The sequence below is a fragment of the Salmo trutta genome, chromosome 12 (assembly GCF_901001165.1).
Source record: "Salmo trutta chromosome 12, fSalTru1.1, whole genome shotgun sequence".
NCBI lineage: Eukaryota > Metazoa > Chordata > Actinopteri > Salmoniformes > Salmonidae > Salmo > Salmo trutta.
The window spans coordinates 38436415-38452190 of record NC_042968.1 but is presented as its reverse complement, the minus strand read 5'-3'; the positions used below and the strand labels follow the sequence as shown (position 1 = coordinate 38452190).

At 44.4% G+C, this 15776-nt stretch overlaps 1 protein-coding gene across 5 annotated transcripts in view; it reads left to right on the top strand.

Moving 5' to 3' along the window:
• LOC115203516 (GRAM domain-containing protein 2A) overlaps positions 1-15776 on the top strand; it is a 29993-nt gene that overhangs the window by 9544 nt on the left and 4673 nt on the right. For 4 of the 5 annotated variants that reach the window (XM_029768272.1, XM_029768268.1, XM_029768271.1 and 1 more), the window contains exons 3-8: positions 4931-4982; positions 6266-6338; positions 7474-7577; positions 9980-10078; positions 11192-11263; positions 11518-11577. In XM_029768272.1, the coding sequence (XP_029624132.1) occupies positions 4931-4982; positions 6266-6338; positions 7474-7577; positions 9980-10078; positions 11192-11263; positions 11518-11577 (460 nt within the window). Of the gene's footprint in view, positions 1-4930; positions 4983-6032; positions 6339-7473; positions 7578-9979; positions 10079-11191; positions 11264-11517; positions 11578-15776 lie in introns of all 5 variants that reach the window. The other variant, XM_029768270.1, reaches the window with a different exon arrangement.

Here is a 15776-nt window from a genome sequence, read left to right as displayed (position 1 = left end):
TGCAGGGAGAGGGAGATGGATGAAAAGAACATCAGAGAGGGTGTATTCCAGTAGTTTACTGCAGGGAGATGGAGATGGATGAAAAGAACAGCAGAGAGAGAAACAGAGCACAGTGCCTGTGTTTTTCAATAACCATGCTTCCCTCCACCTGGGAACCAGACCAGCTGTTATTTATAGCCAGCCTCCAACAGGCAGGCAGGCAGGCAGGCAGAGGGACAAACTGTATTAACAACTCACCCACCTCTCTAATATGGTGCCTACCCACTATAGATATCAGCATTGTTGTTCAAAGTAATAAACGTGTTGCCACTACTCTTAGCACCTGTTGATGACAATAAATATCTAGAGGAGTGGAGCGAGCATATTGTCTTTGTCTTTACTGTACAATATTACAGGATAATAAGTCGTTCTGGATTGTCCCCACCAAAACTGACATGTTGAGGAAAACAATTCAGCAGAACTCCCATGCCCATGTTTGTCATTTCTTAATTATTTCATTGGTGCCCATAAACATTTTAGAACCTTTTATAAACATTCAATCATTACCTCAATCATTGCCTCCAACTGCTCTTAAATACAAGTACAACTAAATGCATGCTCTTCTACCGATCGCTGCCTGCACCAGCCCGCCCGTCCAGCATCACTACTCTGGACGGTTCTGACTTAGAATATGTGGACAACTACAATTACTTAGGTGTCTGGTTAGACTGTAAACTCTCCTTCCAGACTCACATCAAACATCTCCAATCCAAAATTAAATCTAGAATTGGCTTCCTATTTCGCAACAAAGCATCTTTCCCTCATGCTGCCAAACATACCCTCGTAAAACTGACCATCCTACCGATCCTCGACTTCGGCGATGTCATTTACAAAATAGCCTCCAATACCCTATTCAGTAAATTGGATGCAGTCTATCACAGTGCCATCCGTTTTGTCACCAAAGCCCCATATACTACCCACCACTGCGACCTGTACGCTCTCGTTGGCTGGCCCTCGCTTCATACTCGTTGCCAAACCCACTGGCTCCAGGTCATCTACAAGACCCTGCTAGGTAAAGTTCCCCCTTATCTCAGCTCGCTGGTCACCATAGCAGCACCCACCTGTAGCACGCGCTCCAGCAGGTATATCTCTCTGGTCACCCCCAAAGCCAATTCCTCCTTCGGCCACCTCTCCTTCCAGTTCTCCGCTGCCAATGACTGGAACGAACTACAAAAACCTCTAAAACTGGAAACACTTATCTCCCTCACTAGCTTTAAGCACCAGCTGTCAGAGCAGCTCACAGATTACTGCACCTGTACATAGCCCATCTATAATTTAGCCCAAACAACTACCTCTTCCCCTACTGTATTTATTTATTTTGCTCCTTTGCACCCCATTATTTATATTTCTACTTTGCACTTTCTTCCACTGCAAATCTACTATTCCAGTGTTTTACTTGCTATATTGTATTTACTTCGCCACCATGGCCTTTTTTGCCTTTACCTCCCTTATCTCACCTCATTTATTCACTTTGTATATAGATTTATTTTTCTACTGTATTATTGACTGTATGTTTGTTTTACTCCATGTGTAACTCTGTGTTGTTGTATGTGGCAAACTGCTTCGCTTTATCTTGGCCAGGTCGCAATTGTAAATGAGAACTTGTTCTCAGCTTGCCTACCTGGTTAAATAAAGGTAAAATAAAAATAAATAAATTACAACATTGTAATAAAGAATAGATATAGCCTTGCTAAATGTTATCCATGGAAGATAAATACAGGCATTCTCTGTTGACTAGAGGATGATATGAGTGAGGCAGAGCTCTGTCCCAAGAGGAGAAATTAAAACCCCCAGCTATCCTCCACAGGGTTGCTAAGATCCCCCGTTTACTGCAGATGCTTATAGAATGAAAACATTGCTTTTTCCTCAAACAACCTTTCCAGAGAGAGTGAGAGAGAGAGAGAAAAAGAGAGTGAGACCTTTATCTGTTATTTTATTTGTCTCTCACTAGATCATGTTATTTAAAGTCAGCAACTGACTAGAAAATCTCTCCGTTGGATCAAATCAAAAACTGATCCTAAAGACAAAACCGGTCAACAATGCAGCCCAGTTGACCAGGATTGTGCACATCCATACTCAAACTCAGCCTCATTGTACTACAGTACTTGTGCAACAGACTGCCTACTGATTTCAGCTTGCAGTAGGCGATGGTCTCACTAGCCCCGGGGACATGTGGCCCCTTTCCTCTCACAGCAGTGGTGCTCAGCTGCAAGCAGGATCTATTTTCTCTCCTCACAAACCCCACAGGATGTCTTAACACCTCTCAACTCTCCCTGCTGCTCAACTAGAATGAACCAGCAGAATCAACTAGAATGAACCAGCAGAATGAACCAGCAGAATCAACTAGAATGAACCAGCAGAATCAACTAGAATGAACCAGCAGAATCAACTAGAATGAACCAGCAGAATCAACTAGAATGAACCAGCAGAATCAACTAGAATGAACCAGCAGAATCAACTAGAATGAACCAGCAGAATGAACCAGCAAAATCAACTATAATGACCCAGCAGAATGACCCAGCAGAATGAACCAGCAGAATGAACCAGCAGAATGAACCAGCAGAATGAACCAGCAGAATGAACCAGCAGAATCAACCAGCAGAATCAACCAGCAGAATCAACTAGAATGAACCTGCAGAATGAACCAGCAGAATCAACTAGAATGAATCAGCAGAATCAACTAGAATGAACCAGCAGAATGAACCAACAGAATCAACTAGAATGAACCAGCAGAATGAACCAACAGAATCAACTAGAATGAACCAGCAGAATCAACTAGAATGAACCAGCAGAATCAACTAGAATGAACCAGCAAAATCAACTAAAATGAACCAGCAGAATCAACTAGAATGAACCAGCAGAATGAACCAACAGAATCAAGTAGAATGAACCAGCAGAATCAACTAGAATGAACCAGCAGAATCAACTAGAATGAACCAGCAGAATCAACTAAAATGAACCAGCAGAATCAACTAGAATGAACCAGCAGATATAGACACACACTTTATTTCTACACTGAGGGTGGATGGATGGATGAAAAGGCTTGCTCATTCAACATTTTGCAGTATAGCTACTGTATAAACCAGCATGCCATTTTGATTTGATTTGAGGGTTCTCCATTAATTTAGTTTAGCTTGTTGTATGTTTGTATTCACATAATAACAGGTAGTTTGTTAAAGTAGGTCAGAGTTGAGAGTACCGTAATGTCTTGTGGGAAGTTGTTGGTGTATTGGTGTATATTGGTGTGTATGAATCAATGATTTATATATACACGCCTTAGACTGTTGACATGTTGTCAACTATATATTGTCTCCAATGTTTATTGATAACATTCATACATTTGCACTATGAGCACTTCTCTCACATATTGTTACAGTTGTTGGTTAGCTAGCGAATTTTAGCAATATTAGCATAGACGTGACATCAGTCAAAACACCTCAAAACAAGACATGTTATCAAGAACAGAATAAAACTAGCTGAAATGAGCCACCTACGATTCCCCTCATGGCAGCTTCTTGTCATTGTTGCTAGCTATCTGCACATCCAGAATCACAACAACACTGACTTCTGCCCCATTGAAGCGTGCACATCCTTTTCGTGACGTTGTCAGCTAACACGTCTATGCATAGCATCAACAGTCCAGGGTTTATATACATCATTGGTATGAATACACCAGTCTCAGGGCTGTTTCTACCTCAGAGGTTTGATAGAACAAGATCTATATTAGTAGCCTGCTAACTAGCTAAATGTCCCCTAAGAGAACAATGTGGTCAACCTTTCTGGGAGCCCCTCTCTTTCTTTATAAAGGCGTCCACATGCTTCCCAGCAGAAACAGCTCAGAAGAGTTTGTGCATATATTATGACGACATTTGATGATGTTTTTGTTCGTTTTGGACTTCGGTAAGGGTTTTCTCGGCTGTTCAGGCACGCAACATTTTTTCTTGATGCAAGCCGCAGCCAGTAGCCGCAGCCAGTAGCCGCAGCCAGTAGCCGAAGCCTCGCGGGCACACTCGTTTGGTTTGGATAGCGGAACTGAAGCATGCTGACGTCTCGCTCTCTCTTTCAATTTAAGGGCTTTATTGGCATGGGAAACAAATGTAAAGTAGATAATAAACAAAAGTAAAATAAACAATAAAAATGTACAGTAAACATTACACTCCCAAAAGTTCCTAAACAATAAAGACATTTCAAATGCCATATTATGTGTGAATAGTTAAAGTACAAAAGGGAAAATAAATCAACATAAATATGGGTTGTATTTGCAATGTGTGTGTGTTTGCTTGCTTGCACACATGTTTGTGCTTGTACTCATGCTTGCCAGTCAGATGTACGAAAGAGTGTGTGTCGGGGGGGTGGGGGGGGCACTGAGTTTCCATAATGTAACTAGTCAGCCCAGTTTTATTAAAGCACATTCACCTCCCTTTATGTATGGTCGTGTTTGTGTGGTCGCGTAGTGTTTGTTTCTGTTTGATTGAGTGAGATACCATTTGTCTGCTGTCACGTCTGCTTCCCTTCTCTACAGTCCTGCACATGTTTGTCTGGTAGCCGACCCTGAACCATGCCGACATTACTGTCATAAACAGCAGACAAATATACACTACTACTGTTTGATTTGATGCTGAGGTCAGAGTTCACAGATTACAGTTGGATCAGATTATAGTTGAAATGTCTCACTATTCTCCAACAAGATTAAGATCAAACAAATGATCCAATAGGTGTTAATGAGATCAATATAATCCCTGTGGACCAGTGGAAAAGCTACATCACCATGATATTCACGATAGTGTTTAGTTGAGTCTATGTCTCTAAACAAACAGTCACTGGCCTGATATATTAAAACACTAGAAGATGTCTTATTTTCACACCATTTCCTTCTTCATTTCCTTCACAGGTTGATTGACGACCTATCATATGAAGATGTGAAGAAATGCTACAGGGGTTCGGTGAGTAGCAGGTTTCCTTTCTAATGTATTATAGATCATGTCTGTACCTTATTGATTTTGCATCTTGCCTAACAAAGATAAGCCAATTACAGCCGAGTTGGATGCAGGCCAAGTCAATTGTCTATTTCCTATCAGAGTTAAATTCTACACTTTATATTGGTTGACCCTTACCTCTCATATGTACTGCACATTCTGGAATAAAGTTCATTTGACCTTTTTATGCACAATTAATATGCACTGACTGATTGCGATCCTGAAATACAAACATGTATTAGATCTGTCTATAGACTTAGACAGATCAAGGTTTGATAGTAGCCTTGAGACTCTATTAAACATCCCACCTCGCTAATCCAGCCCCAACAACTGATTATCTCCAGCCATTAAGATGTAGTACCGGTGATTTGATTGTATTCTTCAGGCTCAGAACTCAACGGTTATTCAATAGGTGAGGAGGTCATCCATTAACTCAAACCCACTCTCTTTTGGCGAGATCAGCAGGCCATCATGCCAGATTAAAGGAACTGTACCGTAGCTGCGATTATTATCTCCATGTCTCCCAAAGGGGAATATTAAGTAGAGCTGCTGAGCCCCACAGTCACACCAGCTGGCTGCAGATATTAACAGGGGTGACAGTTCTGACTGTCTCATGTGCTTGGTGAGAGAGGAGGGAGGGAGGGAGGGCGGGAGGGAGGGGGTGGTGCCTGTGGCCAGCAAGCTGTTATCAAGACAAGGATAGGAGGGTAAGGAGGCGGCAGCATGGGTTGGGCTGGCATGGTGTGAGCATAGGGGGGAGTCACTGTGCACTGTCGTGTTGAAACAGCAAGAGAGAGAGGCAGCAAGAGAGAGGCAGGAAGGGAGGACTCAGGGTGTCTGTGGCTGAGAAGGGCAGTGTATGAGAGTGTGTGTGGTCGGGTTTCAGACCAGTGTTGAAGGGTGAGAGAAAAAGAGAAAGGGCTCAGTGATGGTCTGAGGTGCACACTGTGTCGTAGTGGTGTGTGTGTGTGTGTGTGTGTGTCTAACGGAGTACTGCCCCCTCAAACCTGCACAAAGGACACCGGTTGACATCTGACGAGTTGGAGGACAGTCTGCGTCTTGCAGTGGGGTCCGCCACGCCGTCTGTGTGTGTGTGTGTGTGCGGCTGTGTGTGCGGCTCCAGCATGCTGAGTCTGGTGCAGCAGAGCTCTCGTCCTCTGAGAGAGAGGGCGGCTGCCGGTTTGCCGGTGACGGTGGGAGGGAGGCCAGCCAAGGAACTGCTCATGACTCTGCCCTGTCCCTCTGCTCAGACTGTCAGCAAGTACAACTCGCAGTACCACAAACTCTTCCAGTGCGTTCCGAAGGATGAGATCCTAATGAAAGGTACTGTCAACAACAATGCTACATGCTAATATCTGTTGTAGTATCTCTGTATGATGTATGTTTATTTAGGTTAACATGCTAGTGACTGTAGCATGTCTGTAGCTCACTGTCTATATGCTGTGCATTGACTTCAGGCTATCGCCCTATTAGCTCCATATGCTGTGTTTATGTACCGTTAGCTAACTTACTAGCTACGGAAGCATCTATTTTTTCCCATGGCAAAAATGAAAACAAGAAACACACTTAACTCTTCAGTCCTTTAAAAACCTGCTGTATGTAAAATATTGTGAGCTATAGATAGAAAATAAATAAATGTGACTCTGAATGACAACATAATGATGTTTGTTTCCAACATCAGGGCTGTTTTCCTAAAGAAATGAAATCCACTTTGTGTTTTGTTCCCTTGCCATGATACTATGAGTATCGCAATACTGGTATCGTTCCAGCCCTAATTACTATTATTAGTAGAAGTACTTTCACTGTCAAATGTTGTCTACAATAAGTATATACTTTCTCTTATGTTTCTGTCCCCACATACTGTATGAGTTTTAGTCATTTTAGTTTTGGTTTTGGAACTCTATGTGCTACTCAGTGTGTTTGAAACCATCTTTTTGAGTTTCTGGAAAGGATTTCTGGTAATGGTTTCGGGTAAGGGTAACCAGCCCTCAGGCCCTGAACAGGAAGTTGTATAGTTTGAGGTCAGGTTATGCAGATTAGGTCAGGGTTGGGTTTCCCAAAAGCTTCGTAGCACTAAGATCAACTTTCGTCCATTTAGATTCAATGGAATTAAGATGACCATAGTGCTACAATGCTTTTGGGAAACCCAGCCCTGTTCTATTTTAGACTAGGGGTAAAGTGATGATGGTAAATACAGTTTTGATCTGTTTAACTGATATGTACGTACCAGTTACTTTATTCAATGCCTATGAACCTATTTTAGAAGCCTCTATAGGCCAAGTCAAAGACACATGAGCTATAATTATATATAATATATGCCGTTTAGCAAACGCTTTTACCCAAAGCCACTTAGTCATGTGTGCATACATTTTTTGTGAGAAGCTACAAACAGTGTTAGCAATGTCCTTGTCTTGAGTTAGCAGCTACTTTTAACCTGTTTATGTCTCCTCTCCCTCAGTATACTCCTGCGCTCTGCTCCGAGACATCCTGCTGCAAGGCCGTCTTTATATCTCCAGAAACTGGCTGTGTTTCTATGCCAACCTCTTTGGCAAGGACATCAAGGTAAGTCAAGGCCTGGCAGATAATAGACAGATCGTCAATAATGAATAATATATGACACTTTTATCTGAGTGCATACATCTTAGAATGTATGACCCCAGCTGGAACAAACCCACAACCCTGACATTGCTAGCACCACACTAATACCAACTTGAGCCACACAGGACCCTCAATATCTAGATGGACAGACAGAGAGAAGTAGACAGGACCGCAGGACCCTCGATATCTAGATGGACAGACAGAGAGAAGTAGACAGGACTGCAGGACCCTCGATATCTAGATGGACAGACAGAGAGAAGTAGACAGGACTGCAGGACCCTCGATATCTAGATGGACAGACAGACAGAAGTAGACCGGACTGCAGGACCCTCGATATCTAGATGGACAGACGGAGAGAAGTAGACAGGAATGCAGGACCCTCGATGGACAGACAGAAGTAGACCGGACTGCAGGACCCTCGATATCTAGATGGACAGACAGAGAGAAGTAGACAGGACTGCAGGACCCTCGATATCTAGATGGACAGACAGAGAGAAGTAGACAGGACTGCAGGACCCTCGATATCTAGATGGACAGACAGAGAGAAGTAGACAGGACTGCAGGACCCTCGATATCTAGATGGACAGACAGACAGAAGTAGACCGGACTGCAGGACCCTCGATATCTAGATGGACAGAGAGAGGGAAATAGACAGGAATGCAGGAGAAGTAGGCTGAGACTTCCAAGGCCAACTATGTCACTACTCACCTTCAACCCCACTTCCAATTGGAACAATGTGCTGGGAGCTGTTATTCAGGCAGCTGATAGAGCTGTTAGTCAGGCAGCTGATAGAGCTGTTAGTCAGGCAGCCGATAGAGCTGTTAGTCAGGCAGCCGATAGAGCTGTTAGTCAGGCAGCCGATAGAGCTGTTAGTCAGGCAGCCGATAGGGCTGTTAGTCAGGCAGCCGATGGAGCTGTTAGTCAGGCAGCCGATGGAGCTGTTAGTCAGGCAGCCGATGGAGCTGTTAGTCAGGCAGCCGGTAGAGCTGTTAGTCAGGCAGCAGAAAGAGCTGTTAGTCAGGCAGCCGACGGAGCTGTTAGTCAGGCAGCCGACGGAGCTGTTAGCCAGGCAGCCGACGGAGCTGCTAGCCAGGCAGCCGACGGAGCTGCTAGCCAGGCAGCCGACGGAGCTGCTAGCCAGGCAGCCGATGTCCATGAGCAAATCATGTGCGCCCAATCAAATCAAAGTGTGTGTGCGTGCGTGCAGGTTTTCAGTGAATTTATGTAAATCGTGAAGCTCATCTGCAGTGCAGGAAAATTCTCAGCAACAAAAGAGTGATCAAATTAAGACCCGGCACCTGTCTGTGGCTCTCTGGCCTGCAATAAGCTGATTAGTCAGAGTGTGTCTGGCCCAGTATGTCCCCCTGTGTCTGGCCCAGTATGTCCCCCTGTGTCTGGCCCAGTATGTCCCCCTGTGTCTGGCCCAGTATGTCCCCCTGTGTCTGGCCCAGTATGTCCCCCTGTGTCTGGCCCAGTATGTCCCCCTGTGTCTGGCCCAGTATGTCCCCCTGTGTCTGGCCCAGTATGTCCCCCCGTGTCTGGCCCAGTATGTCCCCCCGTGTCTGGCCCAGTATGTCCCCCCGTGTCTGGCCCAGTATGTCCCCCCGTGTCTGGCCCAGTATGTCCCCCCGTGTCTGGCCCAGTATGTCCCCCCGTGTCTGGCCCAGTATGTCGTCCCCCCGTGTCTGGCCCAGTATGTCGTCCCCCCGTGTCTGGCCCAGTATGTCGTCCCCCCGTGTCTGGCCCAGTATGTCGTCCCCCCGTGTCTGGCCCAGTATGTCGTCCCCCCGCGTCTGGCCCAGTATGTCGTCCCCCCGCGTCTGGCCCAGTATGTCGTCCCCCCGCGTCTGGCCCAGTATGTCGTCCCCCCGCGTCTGGCCCAGTATGTCGTCCCCCCGCGTCTGGCCCAGTATGTCGTCCCCCCGCGTCTGGCCCAGTATGTCGTCCCCCCGCGTCTGGCCCAGTATGTCGTCCCCCCCGCGTCTGGCCCAGTATGTCGTCCCCCCGCGTCTGGCCCAGTATGTCGTCCCCCCGCGTCTGGCCCAGTATGTCGTCCCCCCGCGTCTGGCCCAGTATGTCGTCCCCGCGTCTGGCCCAGTATGTCCCCCCCCGCGTCTGGCCCAGTATGTCCCCCCTGCGTCTGGCCCAGTATGTCTGGTCCAGTTAGTCATTCTCTCTGGTCCAGTTAGTCCCCCTCTCTGGTCCAGTTAGTCCCCCGCGTCTGGTCCACTATGCCCCCCGCGTCTGGTCCAGTATGCCCCCCGCGTCTGGTCCAGTATGCCCCCCGCGTCTGGTCCAGTTAGTCCCCCTTTCTACAAGGTATAATATTGTGTCCTCTTTTTTCCCACCTCTTTCCCCCATCAAAGGTTGCTATCCCCGTGGTCTCTGTGAGGCTGGTAAAGAAGCACAAAACAGCAGGTCTGGTGCCCAACGGCCTAGCCATCACCACAGATACCAGTCAGAAGGTGAGCGTTAGCCTCTTAGCGCCTCTGGGCACAGTGAATGGAAACACAGCTAACTGGCATTAGCGCCACACCACGTTCTTTCCACCAACCACAGGTAGATGGAAAATAAACAACACCTCATGCTAACATGCTAAGCTAATGCAAGTCAGCGCATGGTTCGGTAACACTGAAAGGGTGTCAAGGTCGCAGTCTATTTTGGTAGTGTCCCTTCTTGGTTCCTCTCCAGTGTGTGGGAGAGAACGGTTCACCTGCCTGCCTGCTCCTTTACATTGGAGTAAATGTCTGGAAAATGTTTCTTATTGCTCTGTAATCTTAATGTGTTGTGAAATCTGTTGTGAATATATTGTAATGTTTTTAAAATTGGATAACTGCCTTAATTTTGCTGGACCCCAGGAAGAGTAGCAGCAAATGGGGATCCATAATATATACAAATACAAATCTTTAATTTCTTATATTTTATGACTGTCTATTGTCTGGTAAGTGATTTAAGGATTCATACACTCTCATTGAAAATGATTTATGAAAGAGTGGTGTTTTCAGTAGAGGTACAGTACAGACACCATGTAAAAGGAATGGAATATCACTATTGAAATATCCTATGTCAATTTACTAGATTAAGCCGTAATCTGTCAAATATAAACCGTGGTAGATTGAGTTACTGTTCACAATAACTATTTAGAAAAAATTGCATTCCTGGTAATGAGTTGATGTCCTAATGGATCTTATAAATCTTCCTGACATCGGTTTTATGAGCACATGATGAAATGCTTAATACATGTGTGCATGCATGAGTGTGAGCGTACGTGTATGTATGTATCCTCTCTAGGTTTCTTCCTAGGTTTTTGGCCTTTCTAGGGAGTTTTTCCTAGGGAGCTTTTCCTAGCCACCGTGCTTCTTTCACATGCATTGCTTGCTGTTTGGGGTTTTAGGCTGTGTTTCTGTACAGCACTTTGAGATTTCAGCTGATATACGAAGGGCTATATAAATAAATTTGATTTGATTTTGATTTGATTTGATATGCTTTCATTCACATTTGAATTGGCTAATGCTCTTTCTCTCCCTCACTCTCTCCCTCGCTCTCTCTCTCTCTCCCCCTGTCCGTCCATCCTGCAGTATGTCTTTGTGTCTCTGCTGTCCAGGGACAGTGTGTATGACGTGCTCCGGAGGATCTGCACACACCTCCAGGTCAGAGAACACACACACACTCACACAACCACACACACTGGCTACCACTACACACACACACACACACACACACACACACACACACACACACACACACACTGGCTATCACTACACACACACCTCCAGGTCAGAGAACACACACACACCACACACACACATCTACCACTGAACCAGCTCACTCCCACATCAACAGGTCTATTGGCCTTAAAAATAGTGTACTGAATATTTCCCATATCTCATCGTTCCCTCTCCAGGTCAATGGGAAGAGTCTGAGCTTGAAACACTACATGGAGGTTCCCCATACCTTATCTCTGGTAAGTAAGCTTTGGACTCTAGCCCCTCACTCCAGACTGATCCCTGTCTCTTATTGGTTAGAACATTGACCAACTCCAGACTGATCCATGTCTCTTATTGGTTAGAACATTGACCAACTCCAGACTGATCCATGTCTCTTATTGGTTAGAGTATTGACCAACCATAATGTACACAAGTACAACATGAATCACATTATTATTATGAACAGTACTGACGTCAAATGGGAGAATCAAGGACACGGGTGGTTCCTAATGATGTGAGAATCTCGCTAGTGTTTACAGAACAACTGGTTCTGCGAGATTAGGATCAGGATTTCCAATTGTAACAGTAAGCAACTGCAATAAAATGGATCACTGCAGTGTAGACGTTATTATGAGTACATGTTGCATGGATTGCTAAGGCATAAGAATATGAAAGTGTGTATTCTTATTTTAGATGTATGTAGTTCTGTACCTGTCTATTAATGATATATTATATCATTTTATGTAGTTCTGTCCTTCAGCTGTAATTGTCTAACAATGTTATGTATTATGTCGGCGGGGAGCAACTGCGGCCCTTTATGATGAATTCAGATTTTATGTGGCCCCCACCCCCATCAAAGTTGCCTATCTCTAGTCTACTTCATTTCTGGATTTAGTTAATGTATTATTTAATGTCTTAGTTAACTGCTTAGTTAACTGCTTAGTTAATGTCTTAGTTAATATCTTAGCTAATGTCTTAGCTAATGACTTAGTTAATATCTTAGCTAATGTCTTAGTTAATGTCTTAGTTAATATCTTAGCTAATGTCTTAGCTAATGTCTTAGCTAATGACTTAGTTAATATCTTAGCTAATGTCTTAGGTAATGTCTTAGTTAATATCTTAGCTAATGTCTTAGCTAATGTCTTAGCTAATGTCTTAGTTAATATCTTAGCTAATGTCTTAGTTAATGTCTTAGCTAATGTCGTAGTTAATGTCGTAGTTAATGTCGTAGTTAATGTCTTAGTTAATGTCTTAGTTAATGTCTTAGTTAATGTCTTAGCTCATGTCTTAGCTCATGTCTTAGCTCATGTCGTAGCTCATGTCGTAGCTCATGTCGTAGCTGATGTCGTAGCTGATGTCGTAGCTGATGTCGTAGCTGATGTCGTAGCTGATGTCGTAGCTGATGTCGTAGCTGATGTCGTAGCTGATGTCGTAGCTGATGTCTTAGCTGATGACTTGTGATGAATAACGCAGGAACTACAGTATTACAAAAGATAACGATAGTTTCAGAATCTCCATTATTGGGGTAACGTCTGTGTCATAACCTATAAGACGTGTTTGGGGTAACATCTGTGTCATAACCTATAAGACGTGTTTGGGGTAACGTCTGTGTCATAACCTATAAGACGTGTTTGGGGTAACGTCTGTGTCATAACCTATAAGACGTGTTTGGGGTAACGTCTGTGTCATAACCTATAAGACGTGTTTGGGGTAACGTCTGTGTCATAACCTATAAGACGTGTTTGAGGTAACGTCTGTGTCATAACCTATAAGACGTGTTTGGGGTAACGTCTGTGTCATAACCTATAAGACGTGTTTGGGGTAACGTCTGTGTCATAACCTATAAGACGTGTTTGGGGTAACGTCTGTGTCATAACCTATAAGACATTCTGTTTTTCCTTGTGTTGCTGCTCCTCCACTAAACACAGAACCATTAGCAGTGCTGTGCTTTGTGTCAAATTGATTCTCTACTGAAATAACATCTATTAGCCCGTGGTTAAGATCAGAAGTCTGTTGTGGTTAACAAGGAAATCGCCGGTCTGAATATCAAGCTGACTCACAAGCTATAAAGCTGTACTATCTACAATCTGAGTCTGTAATTGCAGTCATTCGAATGCAGCTGTTACAATGAAAACCAAAACAGAAAGGATGTGTGTGTCCTACTGCTGTATCCTACTGCTATGTTCCACCCTTCTGTCCTACTACTGTGTCCTACTTTGGTGTTCCACCTGCTGTCCTACTGCTGTGTCCTACTGCTGTGTTCCACCCTTCTCTCCTACTACTGTGTCCTACTTTTGTGTTCCACCTGCTGTCCTACTGCTGTGTCCTACTGCTGTGTTCCACCCGCTGTCCTACTGCTGCGCCCTACTGCTACCCTATTAGTCTAATAATGAGTAATCATAATAAATCATTAATGTTTTTCTAAAGTGTATGTACTGTATTTGTTATGAATCAATATCCATATGTAACCTTGTCTCTAGATATGTGTAAGAGTAGGCTGACCCAAGTCTGCCATGGCCATGCCCCTCTGTGACCTTCAACAATGACCTTATCAATGACTTCCTGGGAAAAAATGGAAGTAATCAATATTTGGTTCATTGTTGTCTGACTCTTACTCTGTCTCAATGACTATTCTCCTGAGTGGGCCCACACGATGCAGCCATCTTGTATGACAGTTGACTTTCGTAAAATATGAACGTAATATGTATTAATAATGTCTAGTTCATATGTCATAGATTGATTATGGATGGATGGATATAGGTATGTTCAGTACCAGTCAAAGGTTTTAGAACACTTACTCATTCAAGGGTTTTTCTTTATTTTTACTATTTTCTACATTGTAGAATAATAGTCAAAACATCAAAAATATGAAATAACATATGAAATCATGTAGTAACCAAAAAGTTTTAAATCAGAATATATTTGAGATTCTTCAAAGTAGCCACCCTTTTGCCTTGATGACTGCTTTGCACACTCTTGGCATTCTCTCAACCAGCTTCATGAGGTAGTCACCTGGAATGCATTTCAATTAACAGGTGTGCCTTGCTAAAAGTTCATTTGTGGAATTTCTTTCCTTAATGCGTTTGAGCCAATCAGTTGTGTTGTGAGAAGGTAGGGGTGGTATACAGAAGATAGCCCTATTTGGTAAAAGACCAAGTCCATATTGTGGCAAGAACATCTCAAATAAGCAAAGAGAAACGACAGTCCATCATTACTTTAAGACATGAAGGTCAGTCAATCTGGAAAATTTCAAGAACTTTTAATCTTTCTTCAAGTGCAGTCGCAAAAACCATCAAGCGCTATGATGAAACTGTCTCTCATGAGGACCGCCACAGGAAAGGAAGACCCAGAGTTACCTCTGCTGTAGAGGATAACTTCATTAGTTACCAGCCTCAGAAATCAGCAATTAACTGCACCACAGATTGCACCTCACAGAGTTCAAGTAACAGACGCATCTCAACATCAACTGTTCAGAGGAGACGGTGTGAATCAGGCCTTCATGGTCAAATTGCTGCAAAGAAACCACTACTAAAGGACACCAATAAGAAGAAGAGACTTGCTTGGGCCAAGAAACACGAGCAATTGACATTAGACCGGTGGAAATCTGTAATTTGGTCTGATGAGTCCAAATTTGAGATTTTTGGTTCCAACCGCCGTGTCTTTGTAAGACGCAGAGTAGGTGAACGGATGATCTCCACATGTGTGGTTCCGACTGTGAAGCATGGATGTGTGATGGTGTGGGGGTGCTTTGCTGGTGACACTGGTGAGTTATTTAGAATTCAAAGCACACTGTCACGCCCTGACCAGGGGAACTCTGCTATTTTGGTCAGGGTGTGGTATTTCTATGGTTTATTTTCTATGTTTTGTTATAGCCTTTCTTTGTGGTTTATTTCTATGTTGGGCTCGGGGGTGATTTCCAATCAGACAGCTGTCGCTAGTTATGTCTGATTGGGAATCACATTTAAGTTCCTTTCCCCCCACGATGTTTGTGGGTTGTTGTCTCTTTTTGTTGAGCAGTTAATGATCAGGCATTTTCTTGGTTTTGTGTACGTGTTTTATTCAGTGTAAGAATAAACATGTGTTCGCTCCCAGCTGCGTTTTGGTCCGCTTCTTCATCACCCGACGCCGAACGTTACAGAACAACCCACCAAACCAGGACCAAGCAGCAGAGGAACGAAGAGGAAGGATGGACATGGGCCGAGTTAAGGAGGAGCATTTCCAGGGCGATGGAAGAGTTTAGGGAGACCGAGAGGCATCCCCAATAATTTTTTAGGGGGGGGCACAAGGGCTGTTTGACGGGGCAGGAGCTGCCCGCCAGTCAACAGTCGTCGGAGCTGCCCGCCAGTCAACAGTCGTCGGAGCTGCCCGCCAGTCAACAGTCGTCGGAGCTGCCCGCCAGTCAACAGTCGTCGGAGCTGCCCGTCAGTCAACAGTCGTCGGAGCTGCCCGTCAGTCA